Below are 25867 nucleotides of genomic sequence, written 5' to 3'. Positions count from 1 at the left end.
GGCTCTCAGAAAAAGCACCCTCCTCCAGACCATAAAGTAATCAGGGACACAGCAAGGCCCTGGTGTGTTTTTTGAAGTGAACTGACACACACACACACACACAAACACACCCACCCTCCTGATAGGGGGCAGGTGCAGGATTCTGGGTGAGAAGCTGAGAGCTCAGGTGAAAGGCGAGTTAGCCGGTTAGACATAGATGAAGTACAGAGAGCTCTGTCTCTCTCTCAACGTCACCCCCTTCCCAGACGCAACCCCTATTATTTGTGCTTGTGTGGAGCCACGACATTGTGATCTGCGATTCACTCCGTGCCCTTTCCTCATTAGGACGGCACTTGCAGCGCGGGTCCGATCCAGAGACAGGCGTCTAATTGCCGCTTCCCTGGGAAAGACTCGGTGCTAATAAACACGCCAACAGGCGTTAAATCACGGCAGGCGGTCATTCCTGTAAACAACACAAATTGCTCCTCGTCACTCGAGCAAGCGGGCTTTGGCGTGTAATAATTAATTTAGTTCCCTTATTATTTTGGTGCGCCGTGCAGGGGTGGCAGTTAATAATTAACAGGCTTCTGGCCCTATCTCAGTAGAAAGCATCCTCTCCCAGTGTTAAATGAGGCCCTGCCAGGCAGACCCCCTCCCTTTAAAACACACACACACACACAGTCAGTGGCAGATACACTACACACACACACATACACACTATGCACACAAACACACACCCATACTCAAGACAGTTGCTTGACCTGTGGCTGAAGGACAGCAGCAGCAACAACATACGCTTTTCAGTGAGTTATCAGTAAAAAGCCTCAATTTTATCCTCACTTTGCCATCTCATTTTATCTCATTTTTTCTTTACCTCTTCACCCCCTTTTCTCGACTACTCTCCAGCTCTCAGAAGACTTCTTTCCAAAGTCCCTGAGATTAACTTGGCAAACACACTCATCATCAAATGGAACACACGCGGTGAAATGTCATATGTTAATGGGCCTGCATTTTTAATATTATTTCCATTAGGCTATCACATGATTATCATCACAATTTCCCTTGCCTTCCCTTTCTGGGGCCGTATTCACAAAGAATTTTAAGGCTAACAGTAGCTCCTAAGTGGCGAATTTAGGAGCAACTCCTAAAAATAATGGGCGTGTCACTAAAAGTAATTCACAAAGCATTTTAGACCTAAAAGTAGCACCTAAGTCTGGGACAGCCTAAAAGAAGTCGAGAGGACTCCTAACTCACTAAGACCTATTCACAAACAGCTTTTTGTGGCATTTCCCGTTGCGATGTTTTGAAATGGGTATGCGCAACAGGAGCTTCCAATTGCGAGGGAACAATTTTGCATTGTAGGCATAAAAGGGATGCTATAACGCCACCAACAACAACTAAAACTACTCATTGTCAACATGTAAATTAAATGTAACATTTCATTGTGAATCAAATTAAAATGTTCTCTTTGCAAACGTAGGCATATGGTGACAGATTAATTTAATAATGTTGCAAAGATAGCCTAGCCTACTGCATCAATCCATAGGCCTATGTTTTATTAGGCTACTAGGCTATTTGTTTTGCCTTACTTTTATTCATTTAGGCTAGGCCTTTTATTCAGTTATTCATCATCTTCCGGCCCTTCTGACTACTTGTGTAGCGCACGCATTCTCAGACCTGTCACCTGTCACCTGTCACTAATCATCGTAAGGGAGGTGTTTGGAATCATTCCCGCGTTACAATCATCAGCCAATCAAGGTGGTTACTTCAGTCAAGCTCGTGCATGAGTAATGACGTCATCCATAGCAATGAAGACTCACTCTTAGTTTAGGAGTTGTCATTTTTCCTTACTAAGAGTAGGTCTGAAAGGCTTTGTGAATAACTTAAGAGAAAACTCCTAGCTAAAATCTTTTAGTGCGATTTAGGAGTACTCCTAGTGGTAAGGCTTTGTGAATACGGCCCCTGGTCTCTGCCGAATACTGTGGCACAGATGAACCCAATGCAAATGTCAGCACCCCGAAAGACAAGGCATCTGTGTTATGCGAGAACATTACAGCCTGATCACTAGGGCTGCAACAATTAATTGATTAATCAATTTGTTTTTGACTATACAATTAATGGACAACTAAAACAAAAGTTAAATTCCTTGACCACAAATATATTCAGCTTTATTAACCCGTCTATGATGATTCACTTATCTTTAGTGTGTGGGCTAAACACTACACCTGAGGACATAATCTTGGGCTTTGAGAAATATCACCATTTTCTGCCATTTTATCTATTAGACAACTACTTGATTAATCAAGAAAATACTAATGAGATTAATCAACTGAAAAATAATCGTTAGTCGCAGCCCTATGATCATAGACTTCTCTGAACTGGTTGGTTCCCCTGTCACTTTATAATCCCTGGGCCTGCAAAGGACACCTAAACATGACAAAATAATTATTAGACACTGGAATTTCAAAAATTATACAGAATTAGGAGGCCAATCTAAGAGGAATTATGGATCCAATCAGGACAAGAGCCTGTTCCATTAGTGGTAGCCAAAAAAAAAAAATGGAGGAAGACACTGATGTGATATGTTTGATTTCATATCAAAGCACATTATTAGCATAAATTGTGCTCTCTCTTTTACAGCGAGCACTTATTTTCGCAGTAGTTTTGCGACTATCAGTCTGACGTGGGGATTGCGTGGATCTCATCAGACACACATGCACAGCACACAGAATGATGGTACAACTGATTTGACAGGCCTGCTTTTCCTTGATAGAGTAGAAGCCCAGTTCTCCACGCACATCTCTTAACAGCGTCTGTCTAATGACGGGAAACCTCACACCAGCCTAACCTCTCTTGTCAGCCGGAGTGCTGAAGCCTGAGGTGGTCTTCTGGCTGAGCTCATATTTATATATTTGTCCTGTGTGAAGGTGTGATTCCCATGTCAGATGCAGTTTCCCAACTGCAGTACCCAGCAAGCCAAAGATGTCAGAACTCTGGCAGTAAGCTACCGGGTGACTGCACGTCATGTCAGCCATTAAATAACCCAGAGCATTCATTCCCATCTCTGCCTTTCTCCTTTACGGCACACATTTCCCTCTGACCTGCAGCGGGAAGCCCATCAAAGTCATGCTGGCTTCTTCAAACAGCCGGCAATGTGTTCTGTGACGACCGGTGCCAGAGGCTATAGGGTTCTCGGAGTTAGAATGGTGGGGAGTAGACCCAAGGTTCACGTCGCCACCCAGGGTGAACAAATGTTTGTCATACCATTCCTGACTAAACTTCTAGATGGGACATTAAAGTAGTTGAATACCTTGCAACTCATGTCAATCTCATTTATGTATTTCAGCTTAAATACCCTATTTATGATTTTAACTCTTGTCCTGACTAAATGCTCATGTATTTCAGTTTTCTTATTAAAACTGCAATGTGAGTATTAAATAAAACTTAACTTAACTTAGGTGAGCACAGTAATCACCCTCACACATTTGCCAGTGATGGCAGCTCCTGCATCGGCTGATTTGGTTACATTACTGATGCTTCAGCTGGTTCTGAAAGGGGAGTGGTGCAGACCTTGTACTTCAGTAACCTTGACCAAGAATGACTGCTTATCGTGGATGTGTCTGTATGCGTGGGTGGTTGTGCATTCTCCAGAATGTGTTAGGATGTGTGTACCACCTGCTTGGTGCAGGTGAGGGAAATAGAGCATCACACAGTGACAGATAACACTTATTTCTGTCCCTTAGTTCTCTGATTACCAAGGGCACAAAAACACATAGCCTACCCAGAGCCAGAGACTTGAAGACTTTAAGAGTACCTCCTCTCCTAACACAAACACACCTTACATGTACTTACTATGCACTTCCTTTCTTCCCTTCTTCTACTTACTTCTAACTCCTTTGCGCTCTACCACTATATCCTTCGACTTCACTTTAACTAGTTCTTACACTCTCATCCTCTGGTAGTCTAATGGTGTTCTTAAAAAAGTATTCACTGTCATCTCAGGTCTCTTTTAAAATGTAGCTAGCAAGTTAATCCTCATTTTGTAAGTCAATTTGGATAAAAGCCTATGTTATATGTAAATGAACATGTAAAAAAGAAGTGAGCGCGTGTGTATGCATGTCACGTTGCGTGTGGCAGCAATCAGCCTGGAGAGAGGTGTGCTGATTGGCCAATCAGCCTGGAGAGAAGTGTCCTGATTGCCCAATCCTGGCCGGCCCTCTCCGTCTCGGCTCCCCCGCGTCTGAGGGTCTCCGAGTGTTCCGTCTCGCTGTCACACGTTGACTCTGACCCCTCCAGTCCGCTCAGGCTGAGAGCTCCTCAAGAGCCGGCCCACAGCTCTGTGCACCAGCCTCTCAGACGGAGGTTGGTGGGTGTGTGTGTGTGTGTGTGTGTGTGTTTGGGTGTGTGTGTACACGTGTGTGTGTGTGTGTGTGTGTGTGTGTGTTTGGGTGTGTGTGTACACGTGTGTGTGTGTGTGTGTGTGTGTTTGGGTGTGTGTGTACACGTGTGTGTGTGTGTGTGTGTGTGTGTGTGTGTTTGTGTGTGTGTACGTGTGTGTGTGTGTGTGAGTGTGTTTGGGTAGGGAGCATCAAGACCCACTTCTCCACTTTCTCCGGAGCTATTGCTAATCACCTCCGCAGTCTGAGACTGATACAGGGGTGGGTTGTGAACATCTCAGTGCAAGACCTTTTCATGACCAGCGGTAATGGCAGAGGATGTAAGGGGTATTGCCACAGAAAACCATTTGCTTTTGTTGGCTTTAAAATAAGTTGATGTGACTAGGGGACATATGGGGCTTTTCAAATTTAGGTTTTGCCTTACATGCCTGTAATAGCCACAGAAAGGAAATGGTCATAAAGCATGGGCGAATTAGAAAAGCTGTTACCATTTCTACATTACATTGCTTTTTTTCAAGACAATGCAAGTGAGGCTCATGATTGATTGCTGAAAGCTCCAGCAATGAAAGATCATCTGATGGATGACCACCTGAACGCAGGATCACCTGGGACACTCATATGCTTTTGTCAGGTACCGTGATCAGGTGATGGTGGCAAAGGCTGCTGATCATTTTACTTCATATGGTTTAGCTCTGTGCAAAACAGCAGCAAATGAAATCCTGTGAGGACAGCGGTCCTTTAGCAGCTATTGTTGGATTTGTTCAATTTGCTTCCCACTGTGTCTCAGCAGAGCTCCCGGTGAGCTGATGGCCTCCTCTCTGCCGATAACCTCCACTGCATCAAAATGACAGCTGCACCACTTGCCCCCATATCGCCAAAGAAAAGACAGGGGTGAACATCATGGTGAGAACTGAGAATTTCATCAATCTGACAAGAGTTCCTGCACGGTTCCTTCACCAGGGTCCTCTCTGTCTCAACCTTTCCCACACCTCCTCATCCGTGTACCCCTTTGCTTCCCCTCTCCCACCACCCAGCAGGGCCTGGCGGAGGGGTGAGGGCATCTGAATAGAATCGATTCCTGCATCTCCCCTCACCTTGCCCTGGCCTATCCACCCCCCTCACATCACTATGCAGAGAGTCTGCTCTTTCCCCGAGCAAACACCGTGAAATGTGTGCAAAGTGTGTGTGTGTGTGTGTGATATGTGTGTGTGTGTGTGTGTGTGTGTGTGTGTGTGTGTGTGTGTGTGTAACTACACCCTTGAGTGAGCAGTAGCACATGCCTTGCTGGGATACACAAGTGCCCTATGAGGAGTCATATTTTTCCTTGCAGCTCAGCCTGTTGAAGGGGTGGCCTCTGTGTGTGTGTGTGTGTGTGTGTGTGTGTGTGTGTGTGTGTGTGTGTGTGTGTGTGTTTGCTTGTGTGTGTGGATTGGAGGAACTGTCTCTTATCAGCCAAGGAAATCACGTCTCCTCTCCTTGAGCTGTGATTGGGGTTGTGATGGAGAGAGCGCAAGGGAACAGAGGGAGGAGAAGAAAAAGAGATAGGGAGCACTCTTACCATCCTCCTCCTTGTGTGCGTTCTGCGGGCTGTGCATTCTGTCTGTGTGGTTGGAGGCGTTGGGGTCAGACGCGGGTCCGTTCTCAGCTGATAGCCATGTGGGGTCGCTCATATCAAAGTCCTCGCTGCTCACTGAACTCTCATCCTGAGACAGACAGAGAGATGCAGATGGGGAATGGGGGTGAGACAAAAACAAAGGGTTGTCACTTAAGAGACAGCTCAAAGAGCTGAGAATGTTTGTGTGCTCGAGCATTCCAAAATACAGGAAAGGTTACATCAAAGATCCTTGATTACTAGCTCCGCTTTAACCCTCTCTGGTTACATCGCTTCTTATGGACAGGCCAGTGATTGTCTATGACACCAGAAACAGGTTGTCAGGGGGATGGAAGCCGGGGTGGAGCTGACTGACAGTAGAGCCACTCACTGCGGAACCAAAGGAGTGACATGATTGCAGAGCCTGACAGAGCACGAGGTGTGATGCTCAAGCCTAAACATACACATCACAGGGATGCACATCTATCTGCAGCATTTATTCTAAGTGTTGTCCAGATCAAAAAACAGGCCTCAACCTTTGTATTATTAACTATTTGAGCACAAGCACTAAGGAAAAAAAACAAGAGCAAAACTACACACTTGAAAAAAAAAACCTGCTCAATCTCCTCTAAGAATCTCTTCACACACACACAAAACTACAAAAGACCAAAAGAAATGAAAGCCCTTTTCACTGCAACAATACACGCCCACATTGCAAAACTACACATACCCTAATACATAATACAACACTCAGCACGGTTACGATTTCCTACTGAAGGAACGGCCTGATTCATATTCTGCACATACGCCCGGTTTCCTCTGCATCATCCCGGGTGGTGAGCAGAGGTGCATCCAAACCCACCCCAAAGCCAGCATGATGGTGCTTTAAGGAGAGAAAGAGAGAGAGTGGGAGCGCACATGTGAGACGGGGCTCGCTCGCTTAATTTGTATTCATGACCTGATTTCACATTCATTTCGCTCCTGTTTGTTTGACTTTTGTGAGGTGGATCTGAGGAGTTCCAGCACTCTCAGTAATGAGGTCCAGAGAGCAACAGCTGCCTTTCAGGCATCACACAGAGAAAGACAGAGAGACAGTGAAAGTGAAAGAGAGAGAGAGAGAGAGAGTGAAAGTGAGAGATGGAGAGAGAGAGAATGTGAGAGAGTCTATATCTCATCACTATTCTATCCCTCTCCTAATCCATCACTTTCCAACACCCCTGACTAAAATGTTCACATTAACTCTGAAATGTGAAGCAAGAACATCTGAATCTTTAGCACAAAGAAATTAAACCGGTCTGGTATATAACCAAAAAACAAAAGAGAATAAGATAAACAGAAAGGAACACTTAGAAGCACCTTACTATTGCAAGGACACGGAAACTTTATCCTTGATAGACTCAAGATGTTTTTCTCTTTAGAGAGAAAAACATGCCAGTCTGCTTAAAAGCTAAACCTCAAATAATGTATACACTGCAAGGACAACCCAAGAACAAACTGTGCTCCTGATTGTAATGTCAAATAATACTTTCGTCTTCAATCAGACACAATGAACGAACAAAAACAAAACTACACTAAGCGAGGTCCCAGGTGTTCTTGTACTGTAAGGTTCCTTTTTAGTGGAGACAGAGACTCCGACTGGCACAAGCATTCTCATAGCCCATACGGAACTTTGGCCCAATACAACCCCTTTATTGGTCTGATAATATTGTTTTGTGAACTTCATCGTACAGCTAATGCTTAGACCACTTTGGGCATTGGCACTGACAATCATCTTGCCATCCTGCAAACAACAGAGGGTTCAAGGCCTCAGCGTGGGGACGCCCTCAGGATGACCCAGGTGTCCTTCTGTCACTAGTGGTCTGTCCAGGAATGACTGGTGCAAAGTACAAGGCTGATGAGGTCAGTTAGGTCATTAAAGGATAACCTCATGAGGCCAAGCGGCTCAAAACGGCACAATCAGCCTCTACTCACTCAACTCGTCAACAAGTACAGGGTGAGGACAGTGGGGAGAACTGTGTTCTATGAAGTGCTTTACCTCTTCACTTAATTGTAATCACTAGATGAAGTGTACAGTAGCAGTCTGACAGCGAGCTATAGACTTTCAGTGGACCAGCTACTGTTGTTAAAGGACTATAACTGTACTGTCACACCTCAGGTTGAGTGATTGAAAAGGACTTTCATTTAATTGGAAGTTTAGCAATTTTTCAAAGGGTAAACTCTTTTTCAATTATGTTACATTTAAAAATCATGTTTAACTGGCTATGCCTTGTGCGTGTGTGGCACAGATAAAAATCCAATTTGGAAACAATGGTGGGGTTACCAAATCTACTTGCTATAATTTTTAGCCCGGTGTCTCAATCTTGCAGTGCCTGCCCCCCTTTTTTAGTTTTTTATTGTTCATTAATGATTCCACTAATGCATTCCCCTCATCTATATGCAGATGACAACAACCCTCCACCCACCCAAAACAAATCACTGCCTGCAGAGAATGAAACACAAGGGCCTGCTAAGTCAGCATGACTTTCTTTCTTTCAGCAAACTAAATATCAAAAGATGAAAAACAAAACAAAAAAGACCAGCTCAGCTGATATAACTTTACAGAGAGCATCCTTGGTCTATGGAGATTATCAAGCTGGTGAATAGATAATGTGAGTTGAAATAACAGTTCAGAATCCATCTTTTGTCTTTGGCTGACAGCTACAAACGCACAAAAGAGTTGTCTCTCATTGGGAGAGGCTGCACTGAAGAGAGCCTCAACACACCGACACCCCATCCTCAACTCTGCCTCAGCAGCCGTCTCATCTGCTGAGCCAAACTGCTCGTTTACTTCCCCAGATAAATGATAGGCTCTCTCATAATGCCAGCACCTCCAAGATCCTGAGTGCTGCTTGATTATGGGGGGCAACTGAAAAAGCAGGCAAAATGGTTGAGAGCTTACACCTTCACAGCTGCTGTCGTTTTGAGATGCCTTCTGGCATTCCTAAAAATTCAAACATCACCCCATGTGCTGAAAAAAGACTATGCATTTAGCAGGTTCTTTTATGCTGGGTACACATACCACATCCTAGAATGCAGGGCGGTTATGGCATTTCGAATTAAGAGAAAGGGGCCTGGGCTGTTTAAAAAATCATTAACTTGGGTGTGCTTCTATTTTTAACACTGGAGAGAGAGCTTACAGCCGTGTCTGTCAGAAGCAGGCTGGACTTTGGCGCTGAAGTTTCGTTGGGCCTAGATGAAGGAAACTGAAACGTTGCTTCATGACAGTTCCTTGAACTGAAACACGACATCTAGGCTCATAAATATATGCTTACCACAAACTAAATGACTGATGATCCTCCAAGAAAGACTTTGGCTGTTATTCCACATGGAAAGCTTTGACATATAGAGGGCTGCTATAGTTTCATTTACACACACAACTTTGCTAGTGCTTGGGAACATCACGGAAGGTTCAAGCTAATACCGTTTCTGTTCTTTTTCCCTCCTCAAAATCGATTTATGAACTTAAAGAAAATTCAGAAAAGATTCAAAGCGACAATGCTTCTCTCCTTCTGCATCTATGCTATAAGGAGATAAGCATGTGCACCATGGGGACTGTCACGAGAGCAGCTTTTTAGCAGAAGCCGGAACCGGGCTGGAGTCATTTGAAGCTAATCCAGTTATCCAGCATCCCCCTTCCTGCTGGCTGTTTCTTTTGTTTCCTCATCCACGCTCGCTCACTCACTCAGGCCCTTCTGCCTCTTTGTGTGAAAGCCTGCATTCAGGGAGGCAGAGACCCCTGCTCCTCCGCAGCAGGCACACAAGCATTCCTCCACCTGTTCCCTTCCCTTCCCCCCTCCCTCTCTCGCTCTGCTCTCTGGCTCTCCCTCCTTCCCCTCCTCCTCCTCCTCTTCCCCTCTCTCATTGTGAAGACCTGAGAGATGCCTACACTGCGGCAGAACCTAGTCCTCTAAAAATAGGGAGAGACCATGGTATGTTTACTGGCTGCCATGGAAACTGAAGTGGAACCTAATGTTGGACCCAAACCCAATAAGTAAATTATGGCTGCTACTCAGCGTCCTGTATCCAGGAGATCATATTTTACCAGAATAACACCCCTTTATTACATTCAGAAGGGCTGCATGCTTCACAAAATCATTTATGCTGAAGGGTAGGTTGGTCGAAATGCCTACCAAAGCTCTTACCGAGTGCCGTTGTCCGTGATAATAAGAAACCTTCAAGCCAATTGATGAAAAAAAAAAACGTATCTTGTTCTTCAATCAAATCATTTGAGAAATTTGTACCTGAAGACAGGAAGGGTAGGATATTTTATTTGTCAGGTACCAATGTACAGCTTTCCTGAAAGCCTTCACAAAGGACTTGAGATTAAAAGGGGCATAATGACAAGTGCCAATCATTCATTATCTCCCACAGTCCTGAGACACCCAGCGCCTGTTAGTTGTGCTTCCCTCTCTTCCCTCCTCGGCAATCAATGGCAAACTGGGAGCGCGGCTGGCAGAGTGTATCATTCTTCGTCGCAAAGGTGAGGGTATTGATAAGAGTGCCGTTGGTTGGTCAAGGCGCAATGCGAATCCACACACCACGCAACCCTGCGAGGATTAACATGGTGCAGACTGTGAGCCTCCACTGCAGAGTATTGATCGTGCAGAAAACCAGCCATGAAGAGGGGAAAATACCGGTACTGACATACACAGACACTCACACAGACACAAGAAATAACACACACACACACACACACACACACACACACAAACACACAAACCACACACGTCACACATAGATGCACATATGCATTAACAGACTCGTACACAGTAATGCCATCAAAGAAAAAGCTAATAATCATTTGTAAACAGGGGTGCTGGTGAAGGAGCCTCCAAAAGGATGAACACGCAAATTAATTTCAGTGCCTGCTGGTGACACTACACCACTGTATAAAAAAAGAAAAGCATTCTATTACATGAAGACGGACTTTAATCAATGATTCCAGCTGACCTTCATTGATTAGCCCAGCAAGCCCGGGCAGCTATTTCTGTGGCTGTTGGAATCCAGATGATGTGTTTCTGTCACATGGCTAACAGAGGGGAGAATCACACAGCCCAATCTGATCAGAAACTCTGGAGGGCTTTGAGGGAGGGTGTGTGTGTGTTTGTGTGTGTGTATGTGGAGGGGGCGAGAGGTTGGGAACAGGGGGGCTGGAGTGAATGAGAATGCATCTGAAATGCTATCCCTGCAGTCAATTACACTGCCGCTGCATGTTACCTTATACAGTGTTGTCTGACAGCCCAAGAACAAAAGGTAAAAAAGGAAATGGACAAAGGGGCGTTGGGAGCAAGCTGCCTCTCCTGTTTCTGCATCGTGCTCCAGCCAACAACAACCACAACTACCCTTGAAATTGGTGGCATGTAAAGGGTGGTAGGATCTCGTGCCCTCCCCAATTAGACCCCATCTACATGTGTCAGCGACGGCTAAATCTATTAGTAGAGAACACCTGGCTTCCAAGATACTTCCACAATGTGTATGTGTGTGTGTGGAGGGGGCTACAGGAACCAAGAGTCGGGCTGATGGGGAGGGGTGGATGTGGGGGGGAGGGGGTGAGAACACAGTCGTTCATAAATCTCATGGCTCGTCAGCCTATTAATTACAGTGATGGATACGGCACCCGGTGCTCAGTGCCAAATGGAGACAGAGTGGAATGGTGGGATGCTTGCGATTAGCCATTCATTTCATTGCCTCTCCATTCGCCTGGATCACACTGGTTCTGAGGGGTCTACAGTGGCTCCTTGAATCGAGACACGCCCAAGCGATGGGCGTGATTAAATTGGCGATAGGAAATAGATGCAAATGGTGCCCCTTTGGAAAGCTGCTGATGATTCATCATCAACTCTGCTAGCTGAAACATAAGCAGTATTAAAAAATATTTTAAAGTAGAGTCTAGCATAAACTTTCATAACGCAAAGATTCAGTATATTTGCCGATATCACAAAATGTGCTATTTTTATGATTTAAAAATATAGGTTTTTAGTATCCTGCAATGCCTCCATCTAAAAAAAAAAATTCTAGATTTCACCGTGAAGGGTTACATTTTTGAAAGTTGCCTTGCTTGATATGGCAAACTTTTGGCTTTGACGCACCAATATACTGTACATCAATGTTAAATGCCACCTAGGTGAAATTCTTTATAAATAGGCTACATGCTCCCTGAAAAGATTTTGTATTCACACAGGAAGACCCTATGGAGGAAACTCTTCAAGAAGGTCTGGCTGATGGTTTAGCTGGTACACCATTTAAACCTACAATGTACATCATATCTAGTGAAGAATGCAAAAGTCCATTATGTTTCATTTCAAATGCCTGTAAGGATAATGCCAAGGTATGTCAAGGCAGCTATAAATGATGGGTGTCAACAATATAGAGCGGGGTAGCAAAGTAGAAAAAGCTCTTTGTATATAGGTGACATAATGGGTTGATAATGGCAAAGGCATAAAGCCTTTTTCTTTCCTATACTGTAGATGCTCACACTGTTCCCATCTTCTGAATACCTAACCTATCTGTTGTTTGACAGGAGAGAGGGTATTCAATTGGCTTGATGCAATGAATGAGATCAAAGTCCAATTGCTGCTAAAAAAAAAAAAAAAGGAATATCCGAAATACTATAGTAGCTCAGTTCAGGGGCTGTATTCACAAAGCCTTTTATCTTACCACTAGGAGTACTCCTAAATCTCACTAAAAGATTTTAGCTAGGAGTTTTCTCTTAAAAGTTATTCACAAAGCCTTTCAGACCTACTCTTAGTAAGGAAAAATGACAACTCCTAAACTAGGAGTGAGTCTTCGTTGCTATGATGACGTCATTACTCATGCACGAGCTTGACTGAAGTGGCCACATTGATTGGCTGATGATTGTAACGCGGGAACACCTCCCTTACGATGATGAGTGACAGGTGACAGGTCTGAGAATGCGAAAAGCTTGTTCCCTCAATGCATTGGAAGCTCCTGTAGCCGAGACACGCGATTTCAAAAAATCTAACATGAAATGCCACAAAAAGCTGTTTGTGAATAGGTCTTAGTGAGTTAGGAGTCCTCTCGACTTCTTTTAAGCTGTCCCAGACTTAGGTGCTACTTTTAGGTCTAAAAATGCTTCGTGAATTACTTTTAAGGGCTGTATTTTGGGCTCCAGCGCATGGCGAAAAAAACTCGCTTTTCACCCGTGGAAAGTTTAATTTGGTATTTTGCACGTTTATTTTTTTTTAAGCATTGCCCCAGGGTGTGGCAATTAACAACCTAGGGAGGGGCCTGGCGCTGTTGTCTAAAAAAAATCACTATCATACACCACCTAAACCTGGTCAGAAGTCAATGGCTAATTGTTCATATGCTATTTTAATAGCTTATGTCAACAGTCATATTGGCAGGTGCACGCATCATCCTTCTATCATTCATGAACGCGACACCAAGCGCGACGCCCATGCAAAGCATTACAAATTGCACGATTACAATGGGAAACATAATTAGAATAAAGATATTACTTAAATACTGTACATCTCATGATGAGTAGTTATTCACCATCATTTGCAAATTGGTAATGACGGTTAAAAGTGATTAGGGAGAGGCGAGGAGACGATTATGGAGCACAGCTGAAGACGCAGTGTCACGTAAATATAAGCAACTCCTCTGCAGGATAAATGTTGTTTTATTCAGTCATTTGAGCAACATTAGGGTAAGTGCTTTTTCCAGCCTATGTTTTCGGTGGTAACCCATTGTCAGTCAATAGTGAAAGTAACTGCATATAACTGTCTTGTCGTTGACTGACTCCTTGGTGAAGTTCACTTTGCCAATGAGTTCAAATAATAGACGAGTGCAAATGCATGAAGGCTATGCTAGGTTTTAGTCAATACAAAAGAAACATGAGGAAGATACCCGAATGACAGGCAGCAACCTTACACACAATCTGTAAGCCGCAAACCCTCCACATCCTGTTGAGAAATGGCTCACCTCGAGTCTACTTAGGATGGATGAGTGACACATGGGCTGTGTCTGTCTGAGAAAGCCTGCACTCACCTCCCTCAACAAATGCTTGTTTAGAATTCCAAAATTAAATAAAAAGGTGTCAATCCGTCCAGGTCTACAGATCACCTTACTGCTTTCTCATGTGCCACGGAAGTTTGTGTGGTGAGGAATGGCCATAGAGTTAGCAAATCACACAGAATCGCAGAGAGGCTGTGTCACCAAACAATGATGTGATCAAATAAACTACAGAGGATAACAGTGCATTTCCACATAGTGTGTGGAGTGTGTTCTGTCAGTCACATAAATCCAACACACTGTCAAAATACAGATTAGAAGAACAGAACAACTATGCTGTTTCATCCTAGGCTAACCATACTGGCTTAAGTCAAAATGTTGCATCTCTCGTTGGACTTTTTCCCGAGTTGGTTTAGATATAGTAGTCACTAATGGCTGTGACTCCCATCCAGCTTCAATGCAGAGTTCCCCTGTGGCCTTCAATTCCATCACTGTGACACACTGAGCTCGCTTCCTCAGAAAAGTGACAGGGCACAAGGTGATTTATTTATTCTAGGTCAACATATGGAGCAACAAAGGGAGAAGTGTCTCGAGATTAGTGACCTCTGACAGGAATGCTACCACAAAGGGTTACCATAGTATTTGTCACTTCCATTTTGCCATAGTCCTCAAGGCCCCCTAAAAATACCACCATCATCAATTTGAACTCCCCACTCAACCCGGGTTGTAAACTGCTACCGCGATTGGATAAACAACCAATACATGGTTTTTAGGCCCCCACTCAACTTAAAAAAAAAGGACCATTGGTTTTGATCACACTATGGCCTTCTTCATTTTCACCACTGCAATGGTGACAGACACGAGTATTGAAACTGGTGGAAAATCAAAATAGCTAAACATGGAGATCCATAATGAAAGAGCCAGTTGATCAAGAAACCTGACAGGAATGCTACCACAAAGGGTTACTTTTCATAGTATTTCTCATACAATTTGTTGTGAACCAAGCAACAGTCGACGAGCCATCTCATTTTGAGAGGGGAATAGTCCTCAAAGAAGTTTGAGAAAGGCTGGTCTATATAACCTATCAGAATGAGGTTTGCAATAACCGGGTTGAAGACCCACCATCTACAACCCAGATTACCACATAGTCCTACACACCCATTCCACTTTAATCCAGTCAGCCACAAATCTATCTCAAAAGCGCCGTTAACCCTCTTCTCTTCTGGAACTGATCTGACAAATACAGGGTCAGGATGTATCATTGTGGGTCGTGACGTTGATCTGCAGCAGTATACCAAAACTGCTTAGGCTGCTTAAGCTGCACTCCTCAGCTTAAAACGGCCTCAGGAACGCTACTGGCTAGGAGGAATACCGCTAAGCACCTCTCTGCGAAGGAGCCGTTCCAGTGGCTGAGCCTTACACACAGCAAACACCTCCCCACATAGGCATCACCAGCCGCGCACAGATCTACCAGCAGGGACCCAGGGGTTATGAGTAAAGGTGGGGGAGGGGGGTTGCGCAGCGGCAGCAAGAGAGTCCCCGAGCCCCCACACCCCTTACCCCCAAAGCTCCACTCATTCTCTGCATGGTCTGCCTCACTCTGGCTGAGAGGAAACAAGCCGTGAAGAGCCAGGAAATTACACAGTGGGGACACACCGCTACACAACGTCAAGTCACGGACGCACCACCCAGTGGTTCTCCTCTCCTGTTGTCACATGCTGGAGACCAACTTGTGACTAAATCCATCAAACTGAACTCAACAAGTTCAAGGTCACTACTTATGGGGTAATCCCGGCGTTCCGGTTTGCATTTACGTTCATCACAACATGAGTCAGAGAGCACCTCGAGTAACATAGCGTTGTCCAGCGTTTGCTTTTAGCAACACAGCAACATTACTAGCCACTTTTACCAACACCAACAGATAAACAACACATTCCATGATATTCCACAAACAACAAGACAACATAACACATACCTTTGACGCATTGGCATGTGTATGAGTTATTGAAATGGACATTCACATTTGCTAAGCAGTAAAAAGAAGAGTAAAATAGCACAGCTACTACAAACACAGGGCGCAGCCATCTTTGTTTTCAAGTCGTAAGAATTCTACACCAAACTTGGGGGTCCTCTGGTTTGTACAAGACAACTTGAAATGGGCATGTCGTTGTGTAATTTTGCGTAACTTCTGTTTTTTTTTTCAGACAACTTACCACTTTTAAATGGACAACTGGATCACAGCATTAAACTAGCTGTTCACCCATGTTATTGTTGTGCGGAAGCCATTAACACGAACAAACACATCAGGAACATTTTAGATGAGCCCTACAAAAAGCATGAGCAGACAAAACTTTGCTTTATAACCAAACACCAAAAAGTTCCCATTAATATCTGACTGCAGAGACATGCTGATACAGCAATTACTGTTCAATTTGTTTTCTACAAATGCCCATTACGAAGAGAGGTCGACATTACAGCTTTAGTATTAAGATATCAGAGTAATTTAGAGATGTTCAAGGGAAAAAAGTCTCCTATCATGTAATGATGTAATGAGTAGGCAACAACAAGGGCATTTTAAATGGAATGCCCTTAGCTATACATTTTATTGTAATGTTTAAGGAACTGATATTTTGTCCTGGCAAATTGTTTACCAAAAAAAGAAACAATTAACAAAAAAAAACATACAATAAACATGGTTAACTAGAAAAAATAAGCAAGTATGATAAAAAATAATTACCTAAACAGTGACATAAAGTTAAACACAATGTTAAACACAATTCTGGTCACTGAATACTACATCATTCTAGAGTCACGGTTTACACTGTCCTTTATGGAGCAGAGGAGTAAAAATGTAAAATAAATTTCTGCTTCCTCACATTCTAGTAATTTACTGCCATTTGACAAAGTAGTTTTTAACTAGAGTGCTTTTCTTTTCCCTGTCCATTAAAAAGAAAAGCCTAAGGACTTTTAAACAAGGTCAGCCATTATAATTTAATTTCAGAAAAAAGAAGTCACCACTAATAATTAGTTACCAAATACAATAAAAATGACTTTGATAATGATAATTTCATTATGATTAGGTCTATTATTTTTCAGGCTTATTAGTTGTTGTAGTTTTCTTTTTGTCATCAGATCCCTGAAAGCAGAATGTTTCACCTCTCTCGTTCTGTGAATTACAAATTCTTGGCTGGACAGTTTCCAAACAACGAGGTTCTGCTCACCATGTGATCTGTATGTGCAGTGGCTCTAAATGAAATTAAGAGAAGGATCAGGTGTATCTCCACTTGAGCAAAGTGGAGTGTGATAGATTGACAAACACATTGTGGAGGGCCAAGGCAAAGGGCAGAGAGGGAGAGGGAATGGGGTGAGGCAGAGACAGGGCGAGAGAGGGGACGGCACCGAAGAGGGAGATCCTCACTACCACACAGCTCAGATCAAGGAAGGGATTACTGCTCGGACTGCCTCCCTCCAACTGGCAGAGTGACTCACAGGGGTCAGGAAAAGTGATTTTTTTAGGAGGGCTTTATTCATGTGAGGCTGTGGCAGAAGGCAGCTGATAATAAAGACGGTTTTAAAGCTATTAACCCTTCATGTGCCAACAGTCCTCTCTGCTCCCACTACGTCCTTTCTGAAATGTCAGCTGCAATTACCTCAGCCCACTTCCAACATGACAGAAGAGTGACGCTCTTTCAAAACCGATTGCTGTCAGAATCCAAGGTATAGCCCTGGTGGTGCTGGTTGATGTGAATTACATGAGGGTCTGTATGGCTTCTTAGGATAAGTTTGCTCATGATTGTGTGTGTGTGTGTGTGTGTGTGTGTGTGTGTGTGTGTGTGTGTGTGTGTGTGTGTCGGAGTAATAATAACAGGGGGTGGGGTATTGCCATACACTAACAACAAAATTCTCACTCCAAAAGAGGCAAGTCTATAGGCTAAGGTATAGGGCATGTAGACGAAATGGATTAGATATACTGGTCTAACACTTAATAGACAAACAGACTGAACTAAAATAACTAATACCATGTTTTTTGATAATTCATGCATGAACAGGAGCACCATTGCACTTAAATCCTGGTAGTTAAAGGCAACACAATCTTGCATCGGTGTCAGCACTAAAAATGTAAACAATTATTTTTGAAAAATAAATGTCTGTTTTTTTAGTAAAGTTACTATTTCTATTTGCTTATATTAGCCTTAGCAACAGTGTAACTGTTAGGCTATCATATGATGGCTGACAAAAATGTGTCAGACATTTACCATAGTCTTTTGGTGATGAGGAAGCCTCAAACTCACACAAAGACACACACACACACACACTGGTAGGTATGTCATGACTGTATAACAATCATTTCCATCACTTAAATTTTGACAACTTTTGGTTGCAGGTTGCTTCTCATCTGCTTAGGCCTACTGAGAACGTGGGCATAATTCGCAATGGCATTATTCGAAAACCGACTAGTGTGCTGGCGCTGTTAGGGTGTGAAATAACTCACAGAGATCACATAAAAAAACATTAAAGTGTTAAACATCATAATGGTCGAATTTAGATCTCACGCCAAAGAAGAAATTACGATTGCCAATCAACATTACCAGATTAAAAGGTAAAAAACGCATATTAAACAGCACTTAATATGCAATAACATGTGTCGGTAGGACTGTTACGAATTTGAGGAAACGTTCTGACCTGACCGTTTATGCTTAAATAATTTTAAGACTTTGAGTGAAAGGCGTGCAGACAGCAAAACATTGCCGGCCGGATAGCGTGTTTTACTGTAGCCGAAGTATTGTCATGCATTAACGATGGCAGCAGGACTATCTGCTTAGAATAAATATTCCTGGAAAACGCTTGTCGTTAACCTGTGCCCCGCATAGCTTATGCTACTAACATTTGAATTGCGGCAGACACTTCCTTTAAAAGACTAATAGTCATGATGTGACAGGCTACTGTAAGGTAGGCTACTCTAAAACCACCGCATTAATAATCATATTTGTCCTTCAATTGGCTACGTGAGAAATACTTTATGCCCTGGAATATTACCAAGACATAATTAATTCTACAGAAATGTTCATTTAATATAATTTAAATTGTTACATGTATAGACAAGGGCATAAGCCTACCACTAAAATAGACCTAACGTTAACTGTACAACTGAGGAGAATATCTGAAACGCATTGGTTATCCTATCCATCTCCAGTCTATCAGGAAGAAAATAAATAAAAGCAATAGCAAAAAAAGCAGGTAAAAGAATTACCTTATTTTCTTTCCGTGATATTTTAAATGTGCGTGGTATCTCCCTCTTCGATAGCTCTTCTGCTTACCCCTATGTCACGCGATTTAATATTTTAACAATATCGAGCTACTAGAGAGAGAGAGACAGGACCCTCGCTGTGGCTCGCGCTGGGCAACCAGCCTAAAGACGGAGGCGGGGCAGTGGCGGATGACGTCACGCCTCATGCTAAACACAGTAAAGTGCAATACAGTAGCCTAGCCTACCTACAAATCAACAGAGCCCATTTTTATGACTGACAGCTAAAAAAATAACACAGTTCATTCCTTCCTCTGTGAATCACTGTGCCTCTTTTCCACTTAATGTAACTTTTAACATTCAGTCTATGTGTGTTCTTGACAGTTGTATGTGCCTCTATCCAAGGTAGGTCTACAAATGCCATTGTAGAGTTCAGAAATTGTAAAACTATTTCTCAGCTCAAAGAACCTAAACAGCCAGTGGTCATATGCTTAGGCTAACTGATTAGGATATCTGCCTGTGCCTAATGTTTAATGCAGTGCCAAGTCAGGCCTGGAGTGAGTTTAGAAGAACCTTTTAAATAATACAGTTTTTGTGTTAGTTCATCAGTCAATGGAGGATCTTCAGCATTAAGGCCTGTGGCAAAACACAGGTAATATGCAAAAGATACACAGGTCTATATCACAAATTAAGGATTTAATCTTGACACCTGAGTTCTATTGAAGGCCTACATGTTGACACCCTGAGGCAACACACATGATACCCACAGAATCGATCTTGATGTCACACCTTCATAAAATCATCAATTACTGCCAATAAGAACAGTTTTTAACATCTTCATATCTGTCAGGAACTGTAAGATGAACTACTCAATATTGCCTCTGAGATAGTCACCAGTCGAGGTCTGGAGAGGTAGACCTTGACCTAGCGGCTCCTCCTCGCTGGACCTAGGTGGCTCTGCAACAAGCACCACTTGCTGAGATAGTCTACTGTAACTGTTTCCCAGATGTGACAGAAATTTCTGCTTAGACAACAACATGAATTGTCACAAGTGGAAATAGAAGAACATGTGATATTTTCCCATAGACCTCAGGGGCACACTAACAAGTAAATTAATGCAAACCAGTGTTAACATTGTTTGTCTTAAAAATACAGTCAACAGATGCTTTGTCAAATGGCCAGTCAGTAATAGTATGGTAAAACTGCCATCTAGAGGTTATAGCATGTATGGCAGCCTTCCCCTTAACATGGGGTGATCGGATACATTGGGAGAGTATTCAGGCTACACAATATCAATAACTGTATTAACTATGTGTCATGATGGCAGTCAATATCTGTCGATTTTGAGGAACTGTTTGTGAAAATATTTTGTTGTTTTATTAGTTTGTTTAATTATTTAACAGATGTGTTTTCTTTTTCTGATTATGTATAGACTCATTCAACTTAATGCAGCGCTGTGCAGATCTGACTTAACGTGATGTATGCTGGACTTTTGCAAAAGTCCAGTAGGCATCACATTCAAATGCCTTATGGTACTTAAAACCATTATTTTATCTTGTCTCATGTGACCTCAAATTATTCAGCCCAACTAAAAAAAAAATAATGAGGTTAGAAAATTAGATGACTCCTGTCGAGAAAATTGAGTAAATGGGAAACGGCCCCATAAATGATAATGAACCCTCTCTCCACCTTTAATTCTTTCCATTCTCCCCTCTTCCTTACTCCTCCTCTCCCCACACTCTGTGTGCACCCACACAGTGAGAGGAGCCTCCGCCCCTCCTCTCCAGCCAGCAGGAAGGATGCTTGCTAATTTCCTCCATTATTGAATTGTTCTGGACACACACGTCCTGCAGGGTTGTCCGGCCACTCCACCATATCCTTCTCCCCCCTTCCCCCTCCCATACCCTCCATCTCTCTCCCTCTCTATATATATATATATATATATATATATATATATATATATATATTCTCTCTATATACACTCAAGATCACAGGCATGGAAAAAAAACGTTAGAACTCCTGACTTCAAGCATGGAACAGGCATCCTTTTGACATGCCCTCCATCACCCACCCTAAACCCACTGAACCCTGCGCTCAGCCCCCTGTTTGTATGTGGGTCATTGTTTCTCGCTTCCTGTCTGGTCACTCCTAGCAAAGCCCCAACCAGCCTTGGAAACCATAGGAAAACAAACACTAGAAACCAAACAGTCACCTGCTTTCATTTTCAAGGGTGATGAGTAAGAGGTGTGTGTGTACAGTATATATATATATATATATATATATATATATGTGTGTGTGGTTATTGTTTGTTGTCTTGTCACACTAATTAAATTAATAATACATGCATTTATTAATTTATTTAAGCATCACATTTTTAAAGGCACACATTTTCATTAGCGTTTTATTTATTTATTTATTTTTAATTAGGAAACAAACTGAAAGTGCTGTAGGATTGGAACTTTTTTCCGGCTTGTCCTCTACTCTTTCCAGTCTGTCAGTAATGGAATGGCAGAATCAGAATCTCCCTGTTAGGCCACACTGGCATTCTTCCGTAAATTGGCACTCCACTAGTTCTCTCACACCTCTGCTAATTAGTCTGCTGCTTAGAGGGTCTGTTAATTGGAATGAAGCAAAACCGTATTCCCTTCCTGGTAATCATGCCCTACACAGAAGACACACGGTCATCCACCCACACACCGCCACACAAATGCAGCCATACACACACAAAGCATATCTGTTTCTCACAAACAAGACAAATATGCACATATGCACATACAGCTGTAGCCGAGCCATATTATCAGTTAACAGAGATCAGAAACATTTTCTGACCTATGGGGACGGGGGGATATACAGGCACTCCATTTTGACAATGTGTCATCTGTGGGACATAAATAACCACACAGAAGGCCGAAATGAGCATGAAACCTGCTGCGCTTAGTTGATCATTAAACAAGGAAAGCCACCACATGGCTACCAAACTCATAAGCAAAACAGTTTCACTCAGAAATACAATACCTCATATTATCAAGTAAGCAAGTACTGAATGAGTAATTAGGCTGCATAGTTTTCTCTGTGGCATAAGTGTGATCCCTTGTTGCAGGGACATCTGCAGAGGTGAACAGGGTGATGTTTCATAGCCAGTAGCCAGAAATAAATTCATGCAATTATACTGATGACAGGTGTGATTCTGCAGTCACTAAGGGTTAGAGATGAAGAGAAAATAATGCCCTCTGCTAACAGCACAAACCATTTAGAAAATGTAACTCAAATCGTTGAGTTGTTAGCAATACTGAGTCGTTTCAATTCCCACAATGCACACATATACTAAAGTTAAAATATTTGTTTTTGCTTGACTGGGAGTCCCATTTGAATAAAAGCATTGGCTAAATTACTAAATGTTAATGTAAAAGCTGAGGTCTCATCTTACCTGCTCATTGTTATTCATGCACTGAAGCTTCATCTGTTTCAGATAGGTGGTGGTCAGTGGCATGTTGTAGTCAATGAGTCCTGGTGTCAGAGAGGGTGGTCGGTCATTTTCTGAGAAAACACAAGAAAGAGTGTAAATTCCATGAATGTTTTTGCCTCAGTCTTTAACAACTCTCAGTTATGAGTCTTCATGAATTCCTTATATGTACAAAAAAAAATCACTTCATCATTCTGAGTAATACCACAATACAAAATCATCAGTCACTGATACTTATGACTTCTGGTTAAAATCACCAGATTCACCACAATGTGTCATGACTGACCACTAGGTGGCCAACCTGGACAATGTCAAAGAACCTTGAGATCTGGGCTTTGTGGATACTTAGAACCCTGTGTTGTTACTCTATAAATATTAACATTCCTGCCAGAGGCAATAGATAATATCAATAATCTATTGATAAATTGACAAAACACCTTTTTGCAGTCATGATTGTCCACATGTTCTCAGTCCCAATCATATTAGATGGTGAATAGGCAAAAAAGAATGATCATGACCGTGACAGTTCGATGAACACTGTCCCCATAACTAACTGTTAATTAGTGTGTATGCGTGTGCTGAATGTTTGTTTGTGTCTGTGTATATAAATGTGAGTGTGTATGAAAGAGAGAGAGAGTATGTGTGTGTGTGTGTGTGTGTGTGTTCCTCCTTTTTTGCCAGCACAAAGAGCGCAGTTTTCAGTCTTTGTCTGTGGCTTCTTTCAAAGGGAACGGCGTCTGTGAGGCTCGCTTTGAGCACCTCAGCTTTTCGAGTGATCTCCTCCACAGCAGCCCTGACGCACTGACTCTGCTGCTCATGACGAGTTTTTGTGCACAACTGTATTTGTCAACCTTTATGCAAGGGGAACATTCTTGTGTGCGCCAATGACAGGAATGTTGTCTCTACCTTCACTGGTGTGCAACTACTAACAAAGAAGGACAACTAATGTGTTTAAGTCACGTGCTGAAAACAAAATGCACTTCCTTGTTGTAGAATGCTCTCAGTGGATATGTTATAACTGCAAAAAGGTTCATATTCATCATTAGATATAAAAATTCTGCCCTCAGTGGGTTACAGAAAACGTAATTTGTTTTCATTCTCCATGTACACAGCTCGTCTCAAGGCATCATGAGTGTGCACCGCAGGTGAAGACAGGAGCGCTGATGAAAGACCCTCCACTGACGACAAGTCATGTCAATTAAAAATAGCCCTGGTGTACAGTAATTAATTGCGTTTAATAATTCAGCTCTGAACTTTCGTGTGGGCGGCTTAGGCAGGCAGGCGGGAGAGGCAGGATGGGGGAGCAGTGATGGCGGTGGCAGGGTTGTCGGGGGGATGGGGGGTGGGTTGCCCCCACACCCCCCCGCCCATGGGGCAGAAAGCCAATTAGCTGCTCTCTTTATGAGCGACACCCAGTGTTGGCTCAGCATTGACACAACGCTCTGACAGCTTGGGCCTTGAAGGTTCTCTATGTGTGTGTGTGTGTGTGTGTGTGTGTGTGTGTGTGTGTGTGTGTGTGTGTGTGTGTGTGTGTGTGTGTGTCTATGTGTGTGAGTGTGTGTGAGTGTGTGGGTGTGTTTTGTACAAGAATGTGCACAGGATGGTTATGACAGGGATTTGGTATAATCAACTTATTTTCTGCTCAATTCTCCATCTGACACGTGCGGCATTGGATCTGAAGACATGACAGCTTTACATACCACCCCCCCCCCATCAGCCCTAAAGGTGCCGAGCACTGCAGTGAAATCAGTGAGCCTTCTTCTCATTGCTGCTCCTTTGGTCCTATTCAATGCGTTGATCTCCCAAAACTCCTCCATCCCCTCTCTTGTTCTCTCCTGTGGATTACCCCCCTCCTCCCTGCTCTCATTCTCCATTTCCCTATTTCTCTCTCACTTTACTGTAGAAATTAGCTCATTTCCAGCTCTTTGTTAAAAGCCCCCTAATTGGGCTAATTGCAGTGTGTTGGGGAGAAGGCAGGACACTCAAAATGACTCCCACTCTAATGAGACACTGGAAGAGGGGTGGGAGTGGGGGGAGGTCTGTGGAGCTGGCAGTGCTGATGGTGGTGGTGGTGGGGTGCTGGCTTCAGCCTGGCAGCAGCAGGGAGTGGTGGGGGACGGTGGTAGAACTGCCTAAACGACGCAGAATGGGGCCATAATGAACACAAAGGTCTGGTTGTTTTTTTTTTTTTTAAGGCCTTTATGGTGGCACAATTTGGGGAAAATATCTAATTGTGATTTTTCTGTCAGAAAGACAAGCTTCAATTCAATATTCCAAATGTCCCTTCAATTTCTGATTGGTGAGCAGGCCTAGTGCATGAGAAGCACGGCATCCCGGCTAAGTGAGCTACATTGTCTGCCACACAAGGATGATGGCATGAATTGGCATTGCGAATTCGATTAAAATTCAATTAATTGAGCAGCCCTAATTGAGTTCTAACTGTGAAGGTTTCTGAAGGTATACGTGATCAAATGGTATGGTTCTGTCGGACTGGTCCGCATGGAGTCAAAACGGGCCAGGGCTGTGGCGGGAGAGCGGGCAGGTACCTTTGAAGTCGGCGCTGCTGGGGCTAATGTGCATCCGTTTCTGACACTCGCCACAGCTCATCAGAAACCGGGTGACCGCCTCTCTGGGTAGGAAGGCATACGTCTCTGCAATCTGGGGGAGAGAAACGGAAAAAGAGAAAGAGAGAGGGAAAGAGGTTGAGGGGTTGTTTTAGCATTTGCATGTCAATGTGGGTTGAAAGAGAGGACATTCCAAAAAAGAAACAAAGGACTGGGACAGTGCTGACAGTGATTGTGCGGCGACCAAACATCTAATGGAGAGAAGAAACAACTCAGGAACACACTTATTTATTTTAGGATCTTTGAGACAGGATCGAGATGGAAACGGAATAAACATTGGTTAGAAATGCTGCTGGCACAGGGCATAGAAAGGCTCTACAGCAGTCATTGGAACTAACCTATTATCATCATCCTCCTGGAGGAGAGCACTGACCTTGCCCTGAGAAATGCACTAGAGCATGCAGTCCTTATGTCTCTCTCTCTCTCTCTCTCTCTCTCTCTCTCTCTCTCTCTCTCTCTCTCTCTCTCTCTCTCTCTCTCTCTCTCTCTCTCTCTCTCTCTCTCTCTCTCTCTCTCTCTCTCTCTCTCTCTCTCTCTCTCTCTCTATCTCTCTCT

At 43.3% G+C, this 25867-nt stretch overlaps 1 protein-coding gene across 1 annotated transcript in view; it reads right to left on the bottom strand.

Annotated features, from left to right (window-relative positions):
- The window catches only part of nol4lb (nucleolar protein 4-like b), a 93962-nt gene that overhangs the window by 44378 nt on the left and 23717 nt on the right, over nucleotides 1-25867 (bottom strand). Inside the window, 3 exon segments of the mRNA XM_048240624.1 lie at nucleotides 5935-6079; nucleotides 22653-22762; nucleotides 25235-25346. Of these exon segments, the coding sequence (XP_048096581.1) occupies nucleotides 5935-6079; nucleotides 22653-22762; nucleotides 25235-25346 (367 nt within the window).

Source organism: Alosa alosa, chromosome 4 (genome assembly GCF_017589495.1).
Source record: "Alosa alosa isolate M-15738 ecotype Scorff River chromosome 4, AALO_Geno_1.1, whole genome shotgun sequence".
Lineage (NCBI taxonomy): Eukaryota > Metazoa > Chordata > Actinopteri > Clupeiformes > Clupeidae > Alosa > Alosa alosa.
This window is presented reverse-complemented; position numbering and strand designations above follow the sequence as displayed.